General features: G+C 48.0%; 1 protein-coding gene across 2 annotated transcripts; it reads left to right on the plus strand.

Annotated features, from left to right (window-relative positions):
- Positions 1-508: 508 nt before the first annotated feature.
- On the plus strand, positions 509-27,675 carry SLCO4A1 (solute carrier organic anion transporter family member 4A1). Of its 2 annotated transcripts, none has more exons than XM_033075178.2 (12): positions 509-645; positions 13,035-14,013; positions 15,178-15,268; positions 16,148-16,269; positions 16,517-16,628; positions 20,896-21,050; positions 21,671-21,866; positions 22,364-22,529; positions 23,117-23,289; positions 23,657-23,721; positions 24,226-24,374; positions 25,169-27,675. In XM_033075178.2, the coding sequence occupies exons 2-12, from the start codon at positions 13,188-13,190 to the stop codon at positions 25,316-25,318; spliced, it is 2,205 nt and encodes a 734-aa protein (XP_032931069.1). In that variant the 5' UTR covers positions 509-645; positions 13,035-13,187; the 3' UTR covers positions 25,319-27,675. The 2 variants fall into 2 exon arrangements, with proteins under 2 accessions (XP_032931069.1, XP_032931068.1); XM_033075177.1 differs by lacking the exon at positions 509-645 and adding an exon at positions 986-1,027.

A 27,675-nucleotide genomic window follows, 5' to 3' on the forward strand; every position in this document is an offset into this window, starting at 1 on the left:
GGTGCAAAGGCTGCAGGGGTGGGCATGGGGAGCTGCATGGTCAGAGCCTCACACCTGCACATCACACCTGCTGGGACTCTTCCTGCCCAGGTGGTTCATGTGCTGCAGGGTGTGCAGTGCTCAGGTGTGGGTTCTGATCCGGAGACTCTTCTGTGAAACTCTCAAGAGACACCTCTGTGCCTCAAACCAACCACAGTGACAGCAAGTCCCCAAAAAACAAAGAAAAACGCCCAAACGAATATGTTAATGCAAATGCAGGGGTTTAGGGTGTCCCACAGTTTTCCTGCTCAGCTCCCTCAACTCCGGAGGGATTGTGCATCCTCTGCAACCACGAACTCAGCCGTGCCCAGCCTGACAGTGCCTGGCACGGTATCGAACCATGCAGATAGTGCCACGATAGCCGTGTTTGGGTTCAGTAATGCCCTGCACTTTCGCTTTTACGCCAGCTCAGCCCTACAATAGCTGGGGGAAGGACCAGAGTCCTGTCACTGCTCTCTGCCGCCACACACGCGGATGCAGCTCCGCCAGCACCGCTTTCCGCAGGGATGTGTCGCAGAACTTCTCCATGAGCCTGGGCGTGCAGGGGGGCTGAGACAGCCCCGGACCAGGGAGGGCAGCCCGAACCCGGGGGCTGCGAGGCTGCAGGTGCGCAGGGGCCGGGAAAGAGGGAGGGTTTGATGTGATGCCTAAACCCTTACCCTACCGCTGCTCTCTCCTCACCCCTTCTTCTCATCCCCCATCCCTCTCCTCCTCTTCTTCCCCCCAGACACATCACCCTGCCCCTGCCCTTCCTCTGCCTCTGCCCAGCTCCCATCCCTGCATCCCTCCCGTCCCTCCCTCGCTCTCCTCCTCTGCCTTTCCCCCTCTTTCTCCCCGGTCTCAGTTCCCCCCCCATTGGCCCGAGAGCGGTGGCGTTCCCCGGCGATTGGAGGAGCTTCCCGTCCGTCAGAGCGCTGCCCGGAGCGCGGCCCCGGCCGTGCGGGAGCGCGGAGCGGAGCCGGCGGAGCGCGGGCAGCGGCGGCGGCAGGTACCGGGCACCGGGCACCGGGTACCGGGCATCACACCGGGTACCGGGCATGGCACCGGGGGTGCGGGGAGGATGCGGCACCGGGGATGCCGGCATGGCTCGGCAGGAGCCGGCGGGCGGTGCCTGCGGGGGAGCCCCGGGGGCGCGGGGATGGCGCGGGGGATGCGGAGCTCACGGGGGGCTCGGGCCGGTCCGCGGGGCTTTGGGTGGCCACAGCGCGGGCTCCGTGCCGGGAACAGCCCGGGGGATGTCACCGGGGGACAGTCAGAGAAATGGCCCGAGTCACTGAGGTTTTCCGCTTTGCGAGGATGCTGCAAGGCTGCGTTGCTGCCTCGAGCTGTGAATCACTGCAGTTTGGGGTTTCCCTCGTAGCGTGACGGTGTCTTTCTGTGGAAAATTTAAATGATGCTGAGAAAAGACAGAAAGTAGAGTAAGGTAGTGAAGTGGCATGACAGGATCTTTACAATCTTTACAATAAGAAAAAATGTTACGTTAATGATAAATTAATGCCTGTTCCACAGGAGCAGAACTGAAGTTAGTAGCGGGCAGGATGCTGGGTGGAATCGGAGCACTTTAGTTACTTGCTCTATATTATTTTATAACCCATTTCTTCAAATGATACAAATCATAAGCTGCTATAATAAAACCATGTTTTTCAGCTCTGCGAGCCTTAAAAGCACAAGTGGACCTTAATCATATGATTTTGTTGCATTACCATTTTATTGGCTGTTTGATTTTACCAGGCAACGCACCAACACACTACAAACCTAAAGTTATCCTTGTCTGGCACTTGTTTCTTTCTTTCTTTCTTTCTTTCTTTCTTTCTTTCTTTCTTTCTTTCTTTCTTTCTTTCTTTCTTTCTTTCTTTCTTTCTTTCTTTCTTTCTTTCTTTCTTTCTCTTCCTTCCTTTCTTTCTTTCTGGGCTCCTACTACTTTCTGTAGTGCCACTTGGTTGTAAAAACACACTTTAAAATAGCATTTGAGGCAGGAATGAACACAAAGGAGATCTTGAGAAAAGTGTGTCAGAGCTCTTGTGAACGTGAGAAAGCATGAAACTGCGGGGGGAGCGGCTTACTCAAATAATGAAAAGGAAAAAAAAAATGCAGCTATTTATATGCAAAGAGGTCTGGCTCGCAAACTGTCAGAAGTGATCGGAAACTGAAGCAGCGGCTCTGTGCACTGGGCGGGCTGGGGGGACAGATCTGAGCCCCCTGCCCAGCAGGACTCCATCAGAGCCGGGGTATGAGCGTGGTCCGGTGTCGCAAGTGCCACCTGAAGCGCTGGGAAGTGGCAACTCCGCTGATGTTCCCTTAAATTCTCCTGCCCATAGGGCAGACCCTCTCTATGGCAGTGGCAGAAACGTGAATTGTGACCCTGGGATGAGAGATGAGACTGGGAAGCAGCGAGTCCTGCGAGGGTTGGGTATTCTTGGCCAGTGGCACCAGGAGCTACCTGAGCAAGTACTCGCTCCAAGTCTTTACAGAGATTAGAGATTCGAAGGGGGAAGATGGGATCAGGCTCGAACAAAAGAAATACCCACCGGCTTAGGGAGATCAGCATCCAGCTGCTCCGTGCCTCATGACTGCAAACTCCTCCAGGCAGTTTTAATCTTTTTTTTGTGCGTGTCTTTGCAGTACAGAGCGTGCTGGGGAGGATCCTGCCCTCCCATTTGGGACTTTACACCCTGCAGTAGCAGGGAATCGTGGCTCTGGTTTATGCTGCTCATTTTGCTCAGTCCACCCCAAAAAGCATCACTGAGCACTTGTTTTGTTTTTTCTTTATTTTAACTGTGTGTACCAAGCCCAGAACCCTGCCTTTGCACAGATGAAGGTGCTCATACGCAGGATGCCATACATTCTGCTTTACCATTTGGGATTTTTGTCTTCCTCACATGGTTCCATGAGGTGCTGCCTGTAAGTTGATTATTCAGAGCCTGGGACATTTCTATCTTGCATAATCACAGTGAATGGTGGAAAAGTTTTGCAAGACCCTGCACCCACGGAACAGAGTTGGCTTTTTGCTGGTGGGTCAGTGAGATGCTGGGTATGATTTCAGGGAAAATGTTCCCCCTTTGGATTTTATGCTTAGTGAATTGAAGTTGCTGTGTTAAGGCAACATGTAAGAGTTACCAAGCACACACAGGCTGTTACAGGTGTGAGCAGCATGAAATTCATGGGCCTGGGTTTCTCTGGCTGCCCTGAAGGGGCACAGTTAAAAACTGCATTGTCTTTGTCTGGTGAGGGGCTTATCCTTGTGCAGAGAAGCAGAATTTGGGAGCTGTAGCAGCCCAGAGCACTCCACAGCAGGATCAGGGCTTTGTCCCCAGGGCCGGTGGCAGCGTGGCTCTCCCTGCACCTGTCCCCAGCCATCCCAACCCTCTAGCTCTGGGATCTCCTCTCCTGCAGCCACCCTCCCTTTTCAGAACTGATTTATTGCTAGACCTCCCCACCACAGAATTAGTTTTGTTCCATCCTGGCCTTGAGTGACCTCCTGGCGTGCGAGCGCGGGCGCTGGACGGAGCGGCCGGAGAACAAAGAGCTCCTGCACGCGGGGAAACGCTCCAGAGAGGTCACAGACTTCATCTGCTTTATGGATCCCAGACAAAAGCATCCAGCCCACTCCAGTGGATGGGATAAGTGATTGTAGACAAGCACTCAGAGAGTGCCACTAACTTCAGTGGATTTTGTGTCAGAGCTGTCTAGTACAGAGGAGAGCATGTGATGAGGCAGTGAAGTGTTTAATATTAGCAGAGCAGTGTTGTTCTAACCTCAAATCTCTCTTCAGGTTCTACAGTGTTGCTGCTGACAAAAATAGTGTAATTCCACCTCTAGGTTGTAAATGAGCTTGAGCAGTGGGCATATGTTAGTGCTGGGAAATACTCTGTTTATTCTGGTTCACCTTGTTCAGCACAGTGCTGAGCCTTTCCAGCAGCTTTCGAAATTCCTGGAGCAGTGAAGTCCCCTTTCTTCTCCTGTGCTGTTTCACTGGCATCTAACTGAATTTAATTGCTGTTGTTAATGGCTTATTGCTGTATGGCATCAATTCAGTCAAGAGCTTGGCTTGGTGACTTTAAGGAAAAAAATGAAGCTGACAAACTTTGTTTAGCTGTGGCTGAGGATTTGATGGAGTTAGGGAGTCATTTTCATATTGAAAAAGCAAGATCAAGCACTTATTTCTCTAAAAAATATTTTGATTTGCAATATTCTGGCTGAAAAAAAATGCAAGAAAAAGTACTTTTTGTCATGTTTATAGCTTCATATTTGTCAGTTCAAGTGTTTGGGATATCCTCTGTGATAGGAGTTTGTTTTTCTAGATGACATTAAGAGATAAAAAAAATATATTTAGATTCTAGAGTTTTGATAAATGGTAACAACCCATGACACAGAAATAAAAAGTCCCCAAAATATCTGAAGGACTTGAGCTCTTTTAAACATTTTCTCTCTTAGCCTCTCCTTGAAAAACTGCATCAATCTTTTTAGCTTGCCATATTCCGAATAAATCAGATTTGAAATTTTAATTCAATATTCTTTTGCTTTAAAAGCTCTGTAGGAAACAGAATCTCAGCCAGAACAGTGATGAGGCTGCTCTGCCTTGCCTGGGCTGGAAGGGTTTGCCCAGGGCACATGCTGTGGAGCTTTATGTTGGCATAAGAATTCCCAGCAAAAAAGGATTTCCTCAAAGTGCTTTCAGAGCTGCTTTATGCTCTCCTTGGGTTACTGGAGTGAATTCAGTCACTGAGGATTCAGATCTTTGAGCCAGATGTGGGTCTTGGTTATAGCAGAATCAGCCTTTTCTGGAGTCCCCATATAACCCTGAGTAAGCTGTGATCCCTTTAGGGTTGCATATTCTCCTCTTATTTGGCAGTAAACCTCAAAAAGAGTTTAATTCAGAGAGACTGCATTAAAAGGAGTGAAAAATAGGTAACCAGGCTGTGATACACTGATTACTTGTCTCAAATATTCTTGTTTTTAAATAATTTAAATTTTGAAATGCTGCCTTTTTTCAAGAGACAATAGAAAGAGTTTGCCTACTACCATGAACCAACCCAGTTTTGTTCCTTTGAATTCCGTGTTGCTTTCTTTGAGCAATCTTGGGAGCCCTGCTTGGATGCCTTGTGTGAACAAACACCACCCTGGCTGAGCAGCAATGGCAGGATCAGGAGCATCATTTCTACAGGAACACAGGTGAAACTCAGTGCTCAGTGGCCTCCTTGAGTCACAAGGACAAGGTTATTCTGCTGTGTCCATTTGTCCTGTGGGGACTGTGGGATGTGAGCAGGTCCTCACCAAGGAAAGCAGAAAAGTTCCTGAGCCAGAAATGGAAACCACACTATGCTGCTGTGTGGAAGTGGGAATCCCTTGAAGGCAGTTTCCAGATTTCCTAAATCCATCCTCACAGCTGCTGTGATTCCTGGTGCATGACAAAGAGAAGGCACAAGGCACAGTGTGTCTCCCCACTTCTCATGGACAGCAAACCCCTCTGAGTCCAGCGGGTGTTTGGGGCTGACAGTGGGAACATTTTATCCCTGTTCATCCTTTTATCTCAGGAAGAAACACCAATCTGGCACCAATTTGCTCCCTGGCAGTTGGAATGAGTTGCTGACCTGGTTGAACAGAGTCAGAGCAGCCTGCAGAGCCTGTGCTGCTTGCAGGGAGTGTGCACTCACCTCTGGACACCTCTTTCTCTGTCCCTTAGTGTGGATATGGTAGTGTGTGTGTGGAATTGCTGTTTCATACTGAGCTGGTGTTCTCAGAGAGGCCTCTTGATGCTGAAGGATATTACTCAGCTTTTTTCCACCTCTCAAAGTAGTCAGTGGAGTCTCACCTCTTCTGATCAGGGGAGATTTTTATTTATTTATTTAGAGGCATCCAGCCATGGGAGAAGCCAGCAGCCACAGACAGCACAACCAGGATGCACCTGCCCATTTACAGCCCCTTTGTTTGTGGCCATGCTTGAGATTTTCAGCACTTTGTGCACGAGGTGTTGCTGCACCCTCTGATGGAACTTGCAGTACAAGGGGTTGCCATTGGAACAAATAGGAGGTTTCTAAGAGGAGTACCATGCCAGGTTGGCTCCTTGGTGGCAGTGGTCAGCAGCCCTGCACACTGTCCCTGTGCTGGTCTTGTGCTCTGCCCCAATTCCCCTTTGAGTTCCTGCCCTTCACCCCATAGCTGCTTTAATTTTTAGTTGTGGTACTAGTCTGGGGTTTTGAGTCAGAGAATGAAGAGGAGTCATCCCTTTGAAAGTGTTCATCATTTCCTCTCAATGACACAAATAGGGATCTGCCCTCTTCAGAGAAATCCCCTAATATACCACAGCCTGTCAAGATCTAGGGTATTGCATGAGTAAACACAAATTATCTGCAAGCTGACATTCTGTTTATCTAAAAGTATGAAATAAAATGAAGAGTGATGCCTGTTTAGCTCATCTTTACGGGGTGGATGAGGAATACTTGCTATCAGGAAACTTGGAGGCTGCAGATGCCATGTCAGGAACCTTACAGCCATGTGAGTCTGTGCCAGTGCTGGACCAAATTCCCTGTGCCACATCAGATTTGTGCTGAATGGGTTAATTTTGCACCATCTGGCTTTGTGCTAGATCAAATATTGTTTCTGTTGTGGTAGCCAACATGAGGCCAGAATAAGCTCAGAGTAATATCCTCGACTAATCCAACAGAAATATGATTATGTACCTGTTCCTTCTCCAGATCATATCTGCAATAATGGGTGATTTAGCAACATAAAACATTCCTTGATGAGACAGGGGAGAAGACTGAGGGTGGAGTACTTCTGACAGGCTCTGACAGCTGGGGTTGTTCAGCCTGGGGAAAATATGGCTCTGGAAAGATTTTAGAGCCCCTTCCAGTGCCTAAAAGAAGCTACAAGGAATTTTTACAGGGGCATGGAGTGATAGGACAAGTGGGAATAGCTTCAAAAGGAAAGAAAGTAGTTTTAGGGGTTAGGTATTAGGAGGGAATTCTTCCTGTGAGGGTGGTGAGGCCCCTGGTACAGGTTACCCAGAGAAACTGTGGCTTCCCCATCCCTGGAAGTGTCCAAGGGCAGGTTGGATAGGGCTTGGAGCAGCCTGGGACAGTGGAAGGTGTCCCTGCCCATGGGCAGGAACTGAGGTCCTGAGGTCCCTTCACACCCAAACCCTTCTGTGATTCTGTGACTTGAGGTACAGAATGTGATGATCTCCTTGCAGCTGGCAACAGAGACACAACAGGAATGTCTAACTCAGATTAGGTACTTAGCTTTAAACAAGTCATTATAGACAAAAAACTGCAGTCCTAGTGCAGAATGGCTTCCTAGGGAGTCACCTGAGACACAGAATTGGAGGTGATTTAACTTTGCATTTTGCACACCACAGTGACCTCCAAGGTGCTGATCTGAGGTTAACCAAAGCAGAACAGCTGGAGTTCCACTGCATCTTGAAGTATTGCACATTTCAAGCAGTGAGTTCATTGAAGTGTTGTCTGGGAGGCTCTGCTGCTCCCCTGCTTGGCAGGAATCTCAAGACTAATACCTAAGAGGATTAAGGAGCATCCCTGGATGTTAAACAAGATTCAGGCTGAGCACTGTGCACCGGTGAGCTCGTGCTCCCAGGGCTGTTTGGGGAAGCTGTTACTTGCTGATGTAGAAAAAATGAGTGGGTTTGTGGGGAAATACCCTTCCCTCAGCTGAATCTTTGGTGTGTGTCTCTCATACTCCCACCTGGCTCTGTGTTTCCACCTGCCCATCTTGTGTTGTCCTGTGCTCACTGCAGTGCTGAGTGTTGCAGGAGATGCTGATGAACAGCGAGTTTCTTTTTCCGTGATGATTTTAGCTCTTCTAATGTGCTCCTCTGAACTCTTTGTTGTCTAGTTGGACATGCATGAGTGGGCATCCAGCCCACCCAACACAAGGCTGAGCTGGAGAAATGTCTTAGAAAGCTCAAGCTGATGGAGCAAAGTGACCTTGTGGTGTGTGGTTTTCTCCAGAAAGTCCCCATGGTGCAGGGAAGAGGGGTTGGAAGGGAATTGTGTCTCAGGAAAAAGTGAAGGTCTAGGTGATTTCATGCTAACATTCCATCTGGTTTTCCTTTTTCTTCTACCTTCATATTGATCAAACCATAAGGATGAAAAAGTGAAAAAGTGTTAAGTGCCTGTAAACCATGGTAGATGTCAACATTATTGAAATACATCTGTTCTGAACACAGCATCCTTGAGTTGTGTCACACAGGATGTTGCATTTTTTTCATTTCAGTTATTCTATCTTTAGAAGCACCAGAGAATCACATGTCTCTCATTCTTTATTTGGGTTTTGCTCATTTTGTTTAATTCCTTGCATCATAAAGGATTTGCCTGAGTCTGCATCTTCTGCTTGGAAGCAAAGAAGGCACAGCTGTGGGAACTAACTGGTAATCCTTGGGAAGAGCTGACCAGCAGCTCATGCAGAAAGAGGGGGCTGAATATAGAACTTCCTTTAATGGGATGTAAGAATCCAAATGGAAAATAGGGCTAGGGGCTGAGAAAATGCTGGTGGTGGGTCTGAAAACACCCAGCTCCATGGGCAGTGACAGAGATGGAGGGCACAGCTCTGTGCCAGCATGGAAACTTCCCAGCATGGGCCAAATGTATGGGTAGGAAAAAGACATTAAAGCAAGAGTGACATTAGGGAGGGGGAGTTAGGAATTACAGCATAAAAGACCCTTTTGTCTGGTTAATCTGTGCTATGGCAAAAAGCAGTGTCCGGGTTAAATCTGCTCCACACGTTGGCACTGCAAGTTTTTAAAGATGGTCTGAGGCAGCTGCAGCCAATTGTATGTGCACAGATAAGCTGGAACAAGTAAATAGACTCAGAAAATCTGGCTAGATTTATCTTCAAAGCATTTTCAAGCAGCTAATTGAAAATTATCCAAGCCACCTTCCTGATTTCCTGCATATTATTGCAATAATTTCCCGGTGAATGGAAAGCACTTGGAAAACATACAAAGGGTTTCTGAGTGCTAAGCTCTACTGTTTGGAATTTATGTAATTATAAATATGTCCTTGTTCATGTGATAATTCAAAGCCAGTTTCTGCTGCTCTCTTGCATGCTTCAGGCTCCAGCAGGGCTAATCATGTAAAAGCAGGTCTCTGACATGAGGGGTGGGTCAGGATATTCCCATTGCCCCCATTCCTAGGAACTTCCTCCCTCATCCTGTCTGTGCCTGATGGTGAGCACAGCATTCTGTACACGGTCAGCTGGCTGATCTCTGGGTGTGTTTCTCATTCCTGAAACTTTTCCATGTGTGCAGGACCATGCTGTTCTCACAAGAATTGCTTACCAAAGGCTCCACTCTGGTCCTGGGGCCAATCCCACAATAGCAGCATCCTCTGTATTGCTGATCCATAGGGATGCTTTTTAAAAGTGGGCTAAAAATGTCAGGTTTACACTTGGTGTGAGCTGGGTGAAGTTCCTCAGCTGCCAGGAAACCAGCTCAGTGTTACTCAGAACAACTCACTCATCCCATTCTTGCTTTTATCTCCCTCGCACTGAAGCAGTGCCCTAAGGACAAGCCCAGTTCACAGGACTGGGAGGTGGATTTATCTCACTTCTGGGAGGCTTCTCCACTCCTAAAGCAGCCTGTGGATTACACTTGACCCATATGGTGTTTATCAGCCATGACAGAAGGAGTGCTGCTAATCCTCTGAAGCCAAACTCTCCAAGGAAAATTCAGTGTGTGTTACCAAGAGAAGTTAAACGGACAAACCCGGATGGATTTATCCCTGGCTGCAGTAATATGAGCTTGGTACTTGGATGTGGACTTTCCCAGTATTTGATCAGTAAGTCCAGGCTCACTCACAAATTGAGGAAAATATAAATAGAGGAGACCCAGAGGAAAATAAAGGAGACCCATCCCAGCCAGCAAGCATTGCCTGGGGCTGCTCCTCTCCTGTTTGCAGTACACTTCCTGATCACTTTTAATCCCTTACCTCTGTTCGTTAGGAAATATCTCCATGTATGCAATGGAATTGAAAAAATGCTAAATCTGCTCATAAACTGTGCTCAGCTGTGGAATGCAGAAGTTATGTATAGATGTTATTTGCCACAATAATACCATATAAAAGTCAAAAAACCATAATGTGGAAGGGAAGATTAACTATTATTGGGCATGTTTCAGCAAATGGGATTATTTTGCATGTCAGTTATGAGTTAATTTGCAACATTAATCTCGTTGCAGTCCTTGGCAGAGATACAGAATGTTTTTAATTGGTCCTGTGACTTTTTAAATGATCACCTGATGAAAAGCTTGTAAGTTCTACTATTGATTTAATGCTAAATATTATTGGGAAGGGGGAAAGTCTTTACAGATTTCATCAGGAAATACAAATCATATGCTTTCATTACCTTACTACTTTTGCTGTGTTTACTCAATAATGTTGGCACTCTGGAACAAGCTGTACAGTGGGGGGAAAAAAAAGTAGAAATCTTGCAGCAAAATGAAGAAATCTATGGCAGAGAGATAATAGCATTGGGACTGATTCAGTGTAAGCAAGAAATCACCTGCTGAGTCATTAAAAACTGAGATGAATGGGATGCAATAAATGGATGACTTGGAAGAATATGAATGATTAGGGAGTGCACGAAGTTGCTTGGGATTTTTCCCCTGAAGATTGTATTTTGTCCTCTAAAGTGGCATATGGCTCCTGTGGAAGCTGATACCCGCAGTGAACGTGTCACAGGCAGTTTATAAATCCTTCAAGAGATGCCAAGCAGCTCGGGGGACAGCACAGAGCAGGCGTGGGCTCCCTGCCCACAGCACCTGGGCACGAGTCATTAGCCCAGGTCCTCTGGGATGTGTGCAGGAGGTGGTGTTGGGGCTGAGGAGGCTTCTGGGTGGGGGGAAACATCTGCTGCCTGCAGGAAAGGCTGGCTGCTTCCCTGGAAGTGTTTCACCCTGTTTGCTGTTAGCTCACACTAACAGTGGCAGGAGATGAAGGGGGGATGGCGTGGTCACCTGGGTCTGCTGCCATCAAGGGAAAAAGGTTTGATGAAGAGCTGTAATCTCTTTCCTGACCCATGAAATAGCAAAATATCAATATAAATTCATGAGGTATCAAAGGAGAGATCCCAGTGTTTAAAGGAGTTCCCTCCAGGGTGGAGCTGGGCCAGTTTGGGAGCTCAGGACTCCTGCTTGCATATCAGGTAATAACAGAGATGTGCTTTTGCTGCCTGCTGAAATCAGTGAGAGCAAAATCAATCCCCAGCCAAGAAACCTTCTTTACAAGTGCAGTCGAGTGTAACATCAGACATGAGTGTGATGCAAGTTTGATAGGAGGAGGGTGCAGCTGCAGTCCTGGCTGCTGTGCAAGGAGGCGTTTGATTTACATGAGTATGAACCAGTCCGCCCCTTAGAGCCTGATTCAGCGCCTAATAATCACTCCTGACTTTAACAGCGTGCTAAAGCAGGCTTATTTATTGCTTCCAATATTGCATCCAAAGATGAGAAACAGATTTAGAGCTGTAAGAGTCATAAGAACACTGGAGAGGCAAAAAAAGTGGAAAAAATAGATCCTTGCACCAAGGCATAATTTTTTTTTTGTGCCAACACACTACAACAGTCTGTCTCTGCAGCAAAATTTCAACCCCTGCATTTACATTTTACACATCAAAGTTACCTGTACTCAGCTAGCTAAGGTAGGGGTTACCTGGAGGACTCCAGCATGGAACTGCAAAGCAGTGCCCTCCCACCCACCAGGCTCACCTGCCCTGCACTGTCATCAAATCTGCTGGAATCTGCACCCTGAAGTAGGAAAAAGTCCATGCACTCTGCTCCCCGTGCAGGGTCATTAAGATAAAATTATTTGCAAATGAAAGTTGAACCTCATTTGTTGAACTCACTTTAAGGACCAGAGGTGCTGCAGCACTAGTGGCATGAATGTTTTTTGGTAGCACACGTGGGCTGTGCTCTGCCCTTCTGGGGGATCTTCTGCCCCGTCCTTCTGCCCAGTCCTCCTGCCCAGTGCCTGCAAAACCTGCTGGTGCAGAGAAACACAACTATTTAGCAAATGTCAATCGTTTTTTTTACAGCAACACACAGGTAAGTATTAAAGTCTTCACCAAAGGCTGCAATACTCTCAGGTTACAGCCATCTGAACTTAGTTCATTTTATCAGGGAAAAATGCCCTTTTTCCCTCTTCCATGCTGATGAGGCTGTCATGTCAGGGGGAAATCTTTTGTGGGAACCTCTTGAACAGATATTGGCAAAATTATTGAGAAATACAGGATGCTTTGAGCATGCTCTCTAAAAAAAAAGGGTTCTTGCCTAGCATTTGTTGCATATTTAAGACCAGTATTCAAGAGAGAACCTTACTATTTTCATCATTTATAGTTCAGCCAAGGCATTTAAGGAAAAATACTCTTGGTTTCTGGCACGGTCAGGTGCTGCAATGCACAGGAGCAGGGTGAAAGAAGGCAGTCTGCATCAGTAATCAGGTTAGAGTCAGCTGCCTCTGCCCTCCAGCCTGCTCTGAAATGGCATGTAGTCTAATTAGTTATAGAAAGGATTTTACTGAATAGTTGTAAACAGATCTGAGGCTTGGAATAAAATCAATCTGACTGTGGAAACTTTTCAGGATAATTATAAACTGTTATTGGCAGAGTGTGAAAGAGAGACCAAAGGACTTCTAGCAGTGGGAAACTTGTAGTTGTGTGGGCTGTTCTCTGCAGGGGGAGGAAGGGGGATGGAGGTTGTGGGGTCTCACCAGGTCTTTATCAGAGGAGGAATAAGGGGGTTCAGTCAGTGGGGACAGTGCCTTAGAGGTGCTTTTCTTTTAAGGCTCTTGGATGTTTTGTTCTTTTCTGTAATGTTAGTGATGCCCTGACACCTGAGGTACCAACACATTCCATGGTGGAAAGCACATGACCAGTTGAACTGCACAGTGAAATGATTATACTTATTAAAAAAAAAAAAAAAAAGAAAAATATTTGAGGGGTTTGAGCATGGTTTTGTATAAAGGCATGTAAAAATTCTCTTTGCACAGATCAGAATGGTCTTGGCTCAGACCTACACCGTCTCCCTACTGAAGTAAGTGCTGGAAATTGCATCTCCTGGACAGGCTGCTCCTCGCTGCCCCTCAGAGCCACCCTGGCCACCAGCCCACCTCACCCTGCCCCTGGACTCCACATTCCCGTTCATGGCAATGCCCCAGAACTCCACCAGAGAAAATGGCTTTTGCTTCACTCAGCCCCTCGACTTCTCCTGCGCGTCCCCTCGTCCCGGCGAGGCCGGCCGGCCATTTGGAGCGCTGAGTGCCAGGGATGGCTGCAGCACCCCCCTGAGCAATGGCACCACATCCTCGGGGGCTGCCAGCCCCTGTGACTCCTGTGCCCAGCCCCTCTGCACGCCCACCCCGGCCGAGGAGGAGCCGCCGTTCGAAGAAGGGATTAAATACGTGTCTGCTGACGGGGAGGACCTGGCCTGCGGCTGGGGGGGCTTCACCCCCGGCTGCCTGCAGCTCTGCAACACATCCAAGGGCGTCTTGTTCTTCCTGTGCGTGGCCTCCTTCCTGCAGGGCATGACCGTGAACGGCTTCATCAACACCGTCATCACCTCCATCGAGCGCCGCTTCGACCTGCGCAGCTACCAGAGCGGGCTGATCGCCAGCTCCTACGACATCGCGGCCTGCGTCTGCCTCACCTTCGTCAGCTACTTCGGGGGCAATGGCCACAAACCCCGCTGGCTGGGCTGGGGCGTGCTGGTCATGGGCTTGGGCTCGCTGCTCTTCGCCCTGCCACACTTCACCACGGGGCAGTACGAGGCGCGCTCGGCGGCCGAGGTGGGCGTCTGTGGTGGCAACCAGAGCGTGCCCTGCTCGCAGGCCGCCTCCAGCCTCTCTGGGTACAGGTTTGTGTTCATGCTGGGGCAGTTCCTGCACGGCATGGGAGCCACGCCGCTCTACACGCTCGGCGTCACCTACCTGGATGAAAACGTCAAGACCAACTACTCCCCTGTGTACATTGGTGAGTGGGGCTGAAGGGAAAGCAGGATGATGGCAGGGGGATGATGATCCCTCTGCCTTGGCCAGCCCTCTCTGGGAGCACCTCTCCCAACACTGCTCAGCCTTTTGTTCCCATTGAGGGGCGAGGTGGAAATCAAGGATGTGGCAGCTGTTGGGGAGGCTTGGGTTGTTTACCAGGACGAAAATTGAGCATGGTTGGGTGTTTTTTTGTCCTGTACCTCGTGTCTTGTAGATGGGGAGTGCCTCCTGTGGCATTAGCACGTGGCCATGAGGCCATACCCCCACCTGTGCAAGGGTGCAAGAATCACAGCAGGATTTGGGTGCAAAACCACCTCTAAAGGTCATCTAGGCCGATGAGAAGGGACATCTTCAAATCAATCAGGTAGCTCAGAGCCCCATCCAATTTGACCTTGAATGGAACATCCACCGCCAGTTTGGGCAGCTGTGCCAGTGTTTTATCACCATCATTTATATCTAACCTGAATCTTTAGATTGTCATCCCTTCACGCCTCAGCACAGCAGGGATGGTCTCTGGGCTGCTCAGCTACTGCTGGGGCAAAGCACAGCCAAGAACAGAGGCTCAGCTCACCCCTCCATATCACTGGTCACTCAGCAGCTGCCAAACTCACAGTCCTGGGGGTGAAAGTGCCAAAAGAGTGATCTTTTAGCAATTCCAAATGTATCAGTCTGCCCATGCTGTATCAGAAGGCTGTGTAGTGTGGGAAGGAGATCACAAGGAGATCATCAGCATGGATGATCTTTCCATGGGTCATGGTTTAAACAGCAAACTGAAATAAGTGCCTGTGGTGCTGTGTTTAGTATAGTCATTTAATGCTGTCAGTGAGAAGAGAATCCTGCTGCTCAGTGCTGTGGCAGTCAAGATGTGGCAGTGGGATCAGCTGCATCCCTGATAAATATGATTCATAAACAAATTTTACCTGCCCCTCTTTTATTTTACTATAAAACGTCCCAAAAAAAAGCTTCACTGGAACAGAAGTTTGAGAGGAAAACTTGTTGGAATGATCTGGGTTTGTGTCTTGCTGGTTTAGGAGGAAGGGTGTGAGGCAGCCAGAGGCTGAGCATCCTGCATCCAGGAGGGAATCGGGCTGGGGATCCCTGGCTGACACACTGCTGGTTGTCTAACACGACATGTTTTCCCTTTCAGCTGTTTTCTACACTGCTGCAATCCTTGGGCCTGCAGCGGGTTATCTGGTAGGAGGAATGTTTCTAAATATTTATACTGAAATTGGCAGAGAGTAAGTCGTTAAAAAAAAATCTTGTTCCTTTCCCTTTCTGCTCTGTGTTTCCTTTGGGGTAGAAAAAAGTGATAACAATGATCTGGAGCAATGAGCTGGTGGCTGGGTGGAAGTGTGCCTGGGGTGTTGGGTGGTGTGTCTGCAGGCAGGGAGGCTGGAAGGGTGGATTGCATTAGTGCTGCTGCTGGAGGGAAATTGCTGACAAACCTGTCAGCTTAAATCCTTCCTCACGCTGCACTGCCTGTGCTAATGAGGCTGTGAGCAGCAGGTGAATTTTTTGAAGGAGTTCCTTGATGAGGTAGTGCTCCCAGCAGTGCTGCTCACCCTCCCAGTCATCCCACCAGGATGCTTAGTTCCTTCTTGCTTTGTAATGTTTGTTATTCATTCTTGTTTCCTTACAGCTCTTTGGTAGGTCATAGAATCACAGAATGGTTTGGGTTGGAAGGGACTTTAGTGATGATCAAGTTCCAACCCCTCTGCCATAGGCAGGGGCACCATTTATTAGACCAGATTAATGAATTAAAAAGGGGAAATGGGTTTCCAGGGGAAGAATGGGTTATTTCCACCAGTTTTCTTGCAAAGGATGTTTTTTGGGGTGGAACAAGGATCAGAGCACAGTTGAAAAGGAGTGAGGCGAATGTGCAAACCTGAGATGAAATGAGAATGAAGTGGGTGTGATTTCCTGGGTTTGTGGTGAGGCAGTGCTGTGCTGAGGCAGGAGGGATGGTGGACATGGCATCCCCTTCAGATCACTCCATTTCCTTCACTGTCACCCCCTGGCCCTGCCAGCCTCAGGGAGAGGCACCCGGAGCTGCCCCGCTCCGTCCCCAACCAGCGCCTCTCTCTCTCTGTCCCCTGTGTCCCTCTGGCTCCTTGCAGGATCGACATCGCCCCCGAGAACACGCTGTGGGTCGGGGCGTGGTGGATCGGATTCCTGGGGGCTGGAGCTGCCTCCCTGCTCATCTCCATCCCCATCCTGGGCTACCCCCAGCGCCTCCCAGGTACGGGGCTGGGGCTGGGGCTGCTTCCATCCTGTGCACCTGTGCAAAGGAGGAGCCTCCTGTGTTGGAATTGGAATTCCTACATGGATTTCACCCCTTTGGCTTTCCATCTGTTACTGCTGTGCCCTTGCAGCTGTTGGTGGAGGGAGGATGTCAGGTTGTGTTTTCCCCCTGTAAATCCACGGCTTCAGGATATCCACATCCCATGTCTGACACGCTCCTCGTTCCCTTTGCCTCTCCTTTGCAGGATCCCAGCGCTACATCGTTATGAGAGTGTCAGAGGCTCATCAGCTGAAGGATGGCAGCCACCAAAAAGCGTCGGATCCGGACTTTGGGAAAACAGTGAAAGATCTGCCTCGGTGAGAAAACCCCACACAGAGGTCAGGGAGCCCTCCAGAGAGAGGAGAGAGAAATGAGCCCTGGCTGAGCTTCCTTTCAGCCCTGCTAGCTCAAAGGTTTTGCCCAGCTTCAAGCAATGACCCTTTCTTGCAGAGGAGGTGTCCAAGTGCCTGCTTCTGTCAGGGTTTGGGAGTTCTTGGCAGCGAGGCTGAACTAGAGCTGGTGCTGGGGATCACACAGGGAGCAGGGGACAAGTGCCCAGTCCCATCTGGGTTTGCAGAACCTTGTGTCCACCTGCAGTCCTGTGCCACACACCGAGTTTCCCTGAGAGTGCCTTGATGCCAAGCTTTAGGTGGTGGGAGATGCCCAGGCATTGCCAGCTCCCTCCCTCTCCCCAGCAGCATTATTTCAGCCTGGCTGCTTCTGCCTGGCCTCACCTGGCCCAATTTCGTGTTTCCAACAGCTCCTCCTCCCCAGCCCCTCGGGGTTTTATTCCTTTCCTCTATTTTTACTTGTGTTAGATCCCTGTTTTGTCATTTTTAATGAGAAACGAGATGAAACAGGCCCTGCGATTCTCACAGCTCCATTCCAAACAAGATATTCCACACTGTAACTTTCAGTTCCCTTTCTCTTTTATTCTTTGTTTCCTTTTTTTTTCTTTTGCCTTCACATCTTCCAGCCACCTTTTATGTGATACTATTTCTTATCTCTTCAGCAAGGCAGTGACACAGCAACTTGCTTAATCCTGGGCTGCTGCTCAGCTCTGTGATGGGAACAAAGCAGGGGCCAAAATAAAATCTGGTCTTTTAACCACAGATTTTTGCAACATTTTATGATTTCTTTTTTGTTGTGTTGAGTTGTATTGAAATGGAGGGCAGAGGGAGAGGTGCTGCATTATTTATTACTTGGGGTTAGTTGGCATGGAGGCTCTGGCTGGTGCAGAGATACCTGGGTATTGATTCCTTTTGGAGCTTGCAGTCAATAAGGGACTCTTCCTTTTTTTTTTCTTTTTTTTTTCTTTCAAATTATTATTTCTACCAGGACCATTTTTAAGGAGGAGATTTTACCCATGTGTAATGGCTGCTCCCTGCAAAGACAAACCCCAGGCTGCTGCCAACAATCACCTCTGAGCTTTAGCTGAGGTCTTGGTTGTGCTGGCAGAGCAGGATGGAAGCAGGTGCTCAGAACAGGAATTTTCAGCACCAGTCGAGCTGTGTTGTGTCAACACAACAACTCACACCCACCTGAAGTTCTTGCAAACTTTGTAGGAAGTTTACCAGGGGTTAAGACAGTTTTATGAAGAATATTACATTGAACAGATTTCAGTGTTGTTATTAAATGGCATTCTTGACTGGGTGCCATTTTCCGAGGTCATGGCTTGTTCTCCTCACGGAAATTGAATTCATAAACCTGCATTTAAATAACGATAGGGCTGTGACTAAAACCAGCACGAATGGGGCAGCAGAGAGGGATGAAATTCAGTGGTTGATGCTTTTCTTGCTTGTCTGGAGCAAAGCTCACACTGTTTCTGCTGGCTGCCAGCAGGAACAGAGACAATCCTGCTCCAGGAGCATCTTCACACCTCTTTCCTGAATAACAACCACCCCAAGGTGGGAATTTGTACCAGACAATTCAGAGCAGTCCAGACCTCGGTGTGGTTTGAAAGCAGGAACCCAACAGACTTTTGTGGTCCCTGGTTTTGATTAATGAAAGGGAAGTGCCTCCAAGGCTTTCTGCTCTGGAAACTTGCATTAAAGAGGAGATCCCATCTGTGCAGGCAGCTCTGGGGACACGTGGAGCAGGCTGCAGGCTGAGGCCAAGGGGCACTCACTGTTCCTTTTGTCTTAGGCACCGTGTGCCACACATTTTCTCACAGTACAGGCAGTAACAGTCTCACAAAGATAAGCAGAAATACTGATGAAATAAAACACTGTTCCATGCCATCAGCTCCTTTCTAAGTGAGGTTAATGAATTGCTGCATTCACAGTGCTGCCTAAGAGCAGGAGCTTACAGGAATGCAGCCCATACAGCCTAATCCTCTGCCCTGGAGACACTTCTGTCTTAACTCTTGGCTTGAAAAGGCCTGATAAAGCAGCATTTTCCTTTCTCTGCTTCCATGTGGTTGCTGTCATGGAGCAGCCCCTCCTGTCGGAGTGAGGAACTCAAAGGGAGGGCATGCAGAGCTGTACCAAGAGGAGGCTTTGTCCCTGCAAGCTGCAGGGTGGAGTTAGTGAGGATCACTCCCTGATCTTCAGCACGAGGAGCTGTGGTCAATATTTCACTGATCACTCCTGGGTTAGGTGCAGGGTGGGACTTTGTTTCATGTCATGGCTTTTCTGCAGCTTCCCCACATGGCAAAGGGAGGTTGGTTTTTGTTCCTGTGGTGCTGGTGACAGTGGGTGTCATTTTGTGCTGGAAAAGTCCCCGTTCACGAGCTGTAAAACTGTATAAATATCCATTTATTAGTGACTCATTAGCTTGTGTCTGTACTCTGGTACAGTCTGGGTGTCCTGGGCATGCCAGTGTTTCTCAGAGGAGCAGGTTCTGAGCATGCAGGTGGTCCCAACCTACGCAGAAAACCATTATGGGAGAAGGAGTTCCTGTATGTGCCCATATCAGTAAAGTCTGGGAGCTTTTTTAGGTATTGGGATTCCTCTCTCTGCATTGCTGGGCCTCCTGAAATCCCTTTGGCTGTAAGAAATGAGCACTGCCAAGGCTATTCAAGAGTTATGTGATTTTTGGGTGTGTTTAAAGTCCTGCTGATGTAATAAAAAAGTTTTTGTTTTCTTTGGTAAAGTTTTATGTGCATTAGCTCCTCAAAACTACATCTTCTATCTTCAGACAGATTAAATTATCCTTATTTTTAGTGCTGAAAGGAGTTCCTTTGCATTTTTTTACTTGCAAGTCCAGCCTGTAATTTTTGGGCAGAGGGCACAAATCACACTAGTGCCAGGGAGCAACTCTTCTCTGTAAAAAGGTGAAGGCACTTTCTGTTTTGGTTTGGCACTTTCTGAAAAAGGTTTTCTGCCTCAGCCTCAAGATCTACAAATGTTTTCTCACTAAAATATTAGGTTTTATGCTTTTAAATTAGGCACAGTCCAAAAGATCTGGAAAATAAAATAGTACACTAAACTAATCCCAAGAGCTAGGCAGTGTAAAGCCCCCTGTAATCAAAGTGCAGGAATGTGTGGTATTTCTGTCTTTCAGCTTCTTTGTTCTTTTGATGTAATGAAATTCTCCATTTCATTTAAGTAAAGTTGCATAAATCTGACTCTGAGCCTCAGCACATCTCTCCCTTGTACCAAGGCAGGTTTTCCCTGATCTCACATTTCCACCAGAGCAGGAGGTGCTGCCTTCCTGCTCAGTGAGCATCCCAGGGCACCTCTCTTGCAGCATTTGTGCCCATCCCAGAAATGGGATAACCCATGGCATGGTCTGGGCTTGGCCAGAGGGAAGTCATGGGGCAGAATTTGAATCTTGTTACAAAACATTCCCTGCACAGCAATGTCAGTCCTCTCAGTCCAATATCCGAGATAGTGAGAGATAATTGAGACCATTCCCTGTGCCCCAGGGCCTTTCTGCATCTCAGGGATGGAATTGTTGCTGGATCTGCATATAAATGACACATGGCAATTTCTCAGGCATATCTGCAGCTCTCTCCTAAATTCCAGTGGGTCAAAATAAAATGGAGTTACTCTATTTATACACTAAACTTCAAGTAAAACTGGGCTTAGATTGTGGCAGAAAGATTGCCTGCTTTTTTTTCAGGTGTCTTGGAGGTGTTTCCTCCATATAGAAAGGCTTGCTTGGTATTTCCCCTGAGTTACAAAACATCCATGATTATCAGAGGTTGTTGTTGTTCTGAGAGTGTTGGTGCACAAGTAACGTGTGTATGTGAGGATGTAGCACAAGTTTGACTTGGTTGAGTCAGGAGTCCTGAGACATCTACCAACAGGCCCTAATAAAACCTTGAAATGGGGGAGATTTGGTGAGGAGTAATGTCCTCTCAGTATTTAAAAACAGAAAGTACCCTGACTCTAATGGTGGGAAATTACTGCTGAGATGTAGAAGTGGTGGGTGCCCTTAGTGTGAGTTATATCACACACATACACTCTGTGTCACTGGCTGGAAAAGCTCTTTCAAACCCCACTTAGCTCCCTTTTGGTGTTTTTCCTTTCAAAGAGTTGCAGGATGATGGGATGCTTCTGATCCTTCTGACTTAGAAGACCTGAAATCAAAATGTGCCTTAAATCAGCTTTTCAATTCCAATATATTTGTCCTTCCCAGGTCAGTGCTGCTGCTTCTGAAGAACCCCACCTTCATCTTCCTCTGCTTGGCAGGAGCAACAGAAGCGACCCTGATTGCAGGGATGTCCACCTTTGGACCCAAATTCCTGGAGTCTCAGTTTAGTTTAAGTGCCTCTGAAGCTGCCACCTTTTTTGGTAAGGAAACCATGTCTTTGCAATGTTTTCCCATTCTGACAACAAATAGAAGAGCACTTTTAGCTTGCAGTTTAATTCTGGACTGGTTATCCTCTTCAGCTGTTAGGATCATTTCCTGTCAGCACACCTACACCCAGTGCATTTCCAGAGCTGCATCTACTGACATCAGGAGGAAATGTGTCACTTCTGTAGCCATCTGTTACCCTCTAGAGGAAGGCAAAATAATTGTAATTCCTCCTAGTGCATCACCAGGAAACATTGGCTGAACGTTTCCTGTGAGGAGAGATGTCAGGGCTGGGGGGGATATTTTGTCAGCTTCCAGAAACTGGGAAAATCCTCGTGGAAGTGCCATAACACAGACCAAGGAATGGTGTCCAACAAGCCTCAGCACTCATGATGTGCTCTCAAAGAGTCAGTTTTAAGATCTCTGGGTAGGAAAAGCTGCCTTACCAGGCTCATGCCACATTAGAGCTGTTAGAGAGGACCAGCCACTGAACTCACACCAAGAAGCCACACAGGAAACAAGGGGTCAAAATACACTGCAATTGATGTATTCAAACCTGAAAACTCCTTACTGACATTTCTAAACTCACTTTGGGTTTTTTCCTTTTCTTTTTCAGGTTACCTTGTCGTGCCAGCCGGAGGGGGAGGCACATTCCTGGGAGGATTCCTCGTGAATAAATTCAAACTGCGCTGTTCAGGAATCATCAAGTTGTGTTTGTTTTTCACAGTGTTCAGTCTGCTGGCCATATTTGTCTTTTTTATCCACTGCCCTAACATGCCCATGGCAGGAGTGACCCAGATGTACGATGGAAGGTAACAACCACCACCCTGTCTGTCTGTCTGTCTGTCTGTACAGAAGGATAACTCACACAGTGCTGGTGGCAGTCATGTGTGGATGTGCTGGGGGTGAAACTTGGTGTCTAGTCTGTCCTACAGGCAAATATTGAGGGTGAGACATAGAAAATAGATGGTTTTGCAGTGAGATGGAGTTTTTGGAATAGTTTAATGGGAGTTACTCCACTCTTCAGCTGCCTCTGCAGCAGCCCCCATCTCTATCCAGTGGGATAAACTGGATCAAAAGTGGGGATCTCCTCTCTGAATGGAAGTGTCACCCTAAGAGCTGGTCCCTTAAACTCCCTTGGTGGCTGTGGGAGAGACAGCTCCAGGGCATGGTTAAAATTTAGTGAGATGAAAGCCTTCCAAGCCTGGTTTTATGCTCCCTGGGGATCCATCACAACTCCCACCATCCTTTCCTCTCCCCATGTCCTCCTGTAAAGTGCTGCTCACTGACTGCTCCTGTGTTCCCTCAGTGCTTTGCCAGGTGGGCAGCTCAACTTGACAGGAGCCTGCAATGCCCAGTGTGGCTGTTTGCAGGAGACCTACAGCCCTGTCTGTGGCACTGATGGCATCATGTACTACTCCCCCTGCCATGCTGGCTGCAAGAGGATGTATGAAAACCTCAAGAGTGGCAAGAAGGTAGGTCTGAAAGCACTGGGGATGAACAGGGTGGTGGCACATCTCTGGAGTGATTTGGCTGGCTCTGCAAAAGGCTTGAGCTTTGCTGCAAATCAGTGGAAAATCAGCCAAGGCAGGGTGGGTGCTCTCAGGTACCATGTGAGATGAAGGCAGAAGGTACCCTCAGGTCACCCTGCTTTGCTTCTCTCCTTGTATCCAATCATCTCTGCCTCATTCTGGGTCAAACTGTGCCAAAATCCATGGAAAATCAGGCAGGGAGCTTGGTAAACACCTGGTTTCTATCCTAGTGCTCATTTTGGGTCTTGGATGAACATGATGCACCTCCTTATCCTTCCAGCACGTTGCTCATGGAGTCAGGCAAAGGCTTAGGAAGGGCAGAGGTGATACTCAGCAGCCTGGCAGAGTTCATTTCCCCTGTTTGATTGCCCTGTTTGGAAACAGAGGTGTGTCAAAACTGCAGCTTGATTTCCACCTCCTTCTGAGACTCTAACCAGCTGCTTTCTGCCCTCCCTGAATGTCTTATTTCTAAAGCTTTGGCTGTCCCCACGCTCTCCTCAGCAGAGCCCCCACCAGCCTTTCTTTCCCAGGTCTACCACGAGTGTAGCTGTATTGACAACACCCTCCTGCCTGGCTTTGGTGAAGCAGAGGCAGGGAAATGCACCTCCTCCTGCGGTAAAAAGTCCTTGCTCCTGATCTTCATGTTCGTGGTCATCCTCTTCACCTTCCTGAGCAGCATTCCTGCCCTGACTGCCACTCTGAGGTAAGCACAGGATGGCCTTGTCCTCTGCCAGCACTGCAGGAAGCCTCAATATCCTCCTCTCTGCTTTGTCCTGCTGGATCAAGCATGAGAAAGGTGTGATGGGAACCACTGAGTTAGTGGGAGCCTGGAGCCATCAGGAGTAATTCCTGTCCCAGTCTAGCTGGGAAAGGAAATTTCAGCATTGGAAGCTTTGTGCTCTGAGATGGGATCCACACATTTACAGCAGGGGTGGAGGGGATTGCACTGGGGTGATCCTAAATCTCCAGAGGGGATGGAGGTCCCAGGTGGGCTGGACTGAGGACCTGGAGTTGTGAGGCTGGGAGGTGCAGCCTGGCAGCATTTTTAAACAAATCCTTTTTTTGCCCAGGTGTGTCTCTGACAGACAGAGGTCCTTTGCACTCGGGATCCAGTGGATTGTGGTACGAACACTAGGTATGGAGCAGAGGGAATCTGCACACCAGAACGGTCTGGTGGTTCTGGGAGGAGTGTGCCAAGCTGTCAGCCAACAGTAAAACACACTGGGTTGGAAAAGAAGGGAGTAGGACACACACTGCTGTAAGGAGAATGCTTTCTTTCATTTGCTGTCATCCAGGATAACCTAATTCCCTTTGCACATGATTTACAAACTGAACAGAGGGTTCTGTAACACATCACAGGTGACAGAGGTTCAGTGTCCTGCCAATGTTCCCTTATTTTGAGGAAAAGGAGCAGAGGTGGTGAAGCTCCTGTGAGTGGCTTTTGGCTCTTGTGCAACATGTAAGTCAGGATGGCCAAAAGACCTGCTGGACTCTCACATCCTGAAATTCAGTATAGTTTTGATACCTGGTGGCTCTGGATGCTGCAGGATGAGTTCTCTTAATCACAGGATCAGCAGAGCCTGGTGCTTTCCTGCAGGGGCTGCTGCCCAAACTGAAGGTGCCCTCTCTCTGCCCACAGGAGGCATCCCTGGCCCCATTGCCTTTGGATCCATGATTGATAAATCCTGCCTGCTCTGGCAGGACCAGTGTGGAGAGCAGGGCTCCTGCTACGTGTACCAGAACTCAGCCATGAGCCGATACACCCTCGTCGCTGGACTGGTCTACAAGGTGATGCTGCTGCTTAGCTCCCCTCCCTGATAAAGCAATCAGGCCTTTAGGACACAGTGGTTTGCTCTGGGAAAGAATTTTACAAAATTGTGTTGCCCTGATCTGGCCCACCCCCAGATGAAATTAAATTTTCACACAAGAAATTTCTCAGGGAAGGCAAAAGCCCCGTTTGCTTCTCATCGGGTAATGGTGCTCCAGGCACCATCATTCTGTTAAATTCCCATTATTTTCTAGGCTTACAGCTTCTACTGCACCATATGAAATACCTCCTTCCAACAGCAGCCAAAGTGATTTTTGCTAGAAATGGAGTAAAATATCTAAGTGCAGTGTATTAGTGAGAGTGAGGGATGGCATTGTGGGCAGGCTGTAAATAACCATTCCCCAGTCACTGCTAGAAAATAAGAGAGCTTAGAGCTGTGGGCTTTATTTATTAGCAGAAAACCATCATTTTAACTGCTCCCAAACAGGCACTTGCCCTAGATAGTAGTGTTTAACAGCTGCTCTGATAAAGAGGTTTTCAAAAGCCTTCCAGCAAAAGGCTGAGGCAGTGTTGGCTCATGCAGCACTGTGCTCCAGGTGTTTGTGTGGGGCTGAACTTTTCCAAATTCCCATTGCTCTGGGGCTGGCTAAATTCAGATTTTTACCCCCTCTGGCTCTGTGTGCTGCTCTGCTTCCCAGACTGACCAATAGCTCCTTCTCCCCAAAGCTTGGTGAGCAAAGCTCATTGCAGATGTGGGGTGGGCCCCTGGTTTTGGGGGACAGCAGACTATAATGGGGTCTCTCCCTGCCTGCAGGTGCTCGGGACAACCTTCTTCATAGTGGCCTGTCTACTCTACAAGCCCCCACCTGCAGAGTCAGCCCCAGGCAGCTCAGATCCATCCGAAAATGGCACCAGTGACCTCCAGGAGCAGAAGCCTTCACTGCCAGCTGAAGAGGATATATAGTGCTGTCCACATGCAAGTGACTTTCTCAGCCTCAGAAACACCATGAGAGGACATTATGCAGTCTCCCAAGGGGTTTTTAAATCAGCAGTAATATTTCAAATTTTTATTCTTTTTTTAGTTGAAGATAAATAATTTAAGTGACCACTGGTGTGCTTTGCTATTTTCTTAACGGCAGAAGCACATTTAAAGTTGTGCTCTGGTGCCATGTGCAGTTATTTAATTTTATTTAAAGAAAGGGCTACTGTAGATTTATTCTGTGTCTGTGACAAGCCAGGACCACGTTCTCCACTAGTGGAAGTAATCACTGGTAACTCCAATGGAGCATGTGGGGTTTAAACCACCAGAGGATCTGGGCCAACTGTATAGAATATCTCAGTTGTAAAGTCAACTGTAGCAAAACTGCTGGAATTTCCAAGCCTGGGAGGAGCACTGCTGTCCTGCAGTCTGCACTGCAGAGGGGTCAGCTGGCCCTTGAACTGCTGCCTGCAGAGCAGACAGCCCTGGCAGTGTCCTCCTCCTTCCCATGACACACAAATCACTCTGGTCAGGAGCAGCTTCTCTCATTATGCAAGTTCCTGTTACTGGGAGAGGAGATTTGATTTGCAAATCCACCAGTACACTACAGGCAGCCATTCCCAGAGCTGCTGAGCACTGTACACTCACTGCCTCACTCATTGCAGGGTTTACACCGTGGTGACACTTCATTTTTTTTATTTGTGTTGTTTAAAAGTGATGCCTTTTGTAATGTACTGTGCAAAACTTGAACTTCTTGCTGTTTGCTGGGCGTGGGAAGATGTGAGATACAGATCTATGCAATGTTTATCTTGAGTTGTTCTGTAAAGACAGTGGTTTGGGTAAATGGAAAGGTTGGAGTGAACTCAGTTTGTCTCTAGAGCAGTAGCCTGAGGGATGGGTCTGCCTTGTGGAAGGGGGTGCTGGCTCAGAACTGGGCTGCTTGCAAGGAGAGAGGGCAGCGTTCCCAAAATGGCCTTTGAATGTGCTCTGCAATATCCAGCAGGGGGACAGAAGTGGAATTGGGGCATGTGTGAGTCTGGCTTCCCTGTCAGTGCAGAGCTGGTTAGTGCTTGGTGTGCCAGCGTTTGCACAGCCACATGGTGCAGGTGCATGCCCAGGGGAGGCTTGGCCAGCCCTAAACCTGCCCTGTGCAGGTTCCCAGGGGATGGCACCGACAGCGCTGAGCTGCAGAGCTGGGGCTTCCCTCCTGCCAGCTCCCACTCAGAATCACCCTGCAGGTGTTTTTGTGTATTTTGTGTATTTATGCTTTCACAAATGGACACAGGATGGGCATTTGCTTCCTTCATTAGCAAAGGATTGACTCAGACTGTTCCCATTGCAGACAGGGATGGTGGTGCTGGGGGTGTGGTTGATATTCATGTCTATTCAGGGGGAAAGCAGTTTCTATTCACAGATGCCCTTCCACCAAAGCCACATGGTGAAATCCCTGCTTCCAAAGCCCTTATATCTATCCCCTGTCGAGTGCTGGGACAGACTGTGCATCCCCTGCCCCATCCCTGCAAGTGCTCAGTGCCAGGTTGAGTGGGGTTTTGACCAACCTGGTCTAGCTGAAGATGTTTCTGCCCATAGCAAGGGATTGAAACAAAATGATCTTTAAGGTGCCTCCCAACCCAAACCATTCTATGATTCCGTTTCTATCTCTAGGAGCTGCTGGAAAAACTGTAAGTGATAAGGATGGATAGATGATGACTTTTGGCTGCTTGTGGGTGGGCAGCTGGTGCAGCTCTGCTGGGGCACAGTGTGCAGGAGAGCCTTGCTTTCCTAGGGAGGCAGGATTAGCCCCACTGATGCAGGATTTAACCCCAACTCTGCCCCAACACCTTCACCTGGGTTTGGAGCCACCTGCCAACACCAGCCTGTCTCCAAGTCTTGCCCTTCCCAGCTTAGACACTTTGGGTACAAGCAGGAATCTCAGATGGGGAAAAGCATGAATGTATTTTGGGAGCATATTTTATGTATGATGTATTTATGAAAGGTAGAAGTTTTTCTTTATATATATATATATGGGTATGTATATATATATATATATATATATGGATATGGATATTGCAATGCAATTTTAGTGTTTATAAAATGACCTTTATTCGAGTGTGTTGTTTCCAGAGCTAAACAAAAGCTCCTGGGATTCTGGGCATTTATTAAATTGCTGTGGGACTGGTAATTCAAGGATTTTAGTAAGCAGCAATATGACAGTCCTGTTCCATAAACAGGCTGTTTAGGTGTACAGGCAACTTAAAATATTTGGAAGTATGTTTCCCAGTCTGATGTGAAGTATTACGTTGCCATAAAAGCATAGAAATATATCCACTCTTCCAAAGATA

Source organism: Catharus ustulatus, chromosome 17 (assembly GCF_009819885.2).
Source record: "Catharus ustulatus isolate bCatUst1 chromosome 17, bCatUst1.pri.v2, whole genome shotgun sequence".
Classification (NCBI taxonomy): Eukaryota; Metazoa; Chordata; class Aves; order Passeriformes; family Turdidae; genus Catharus; species Catharus ustulatus.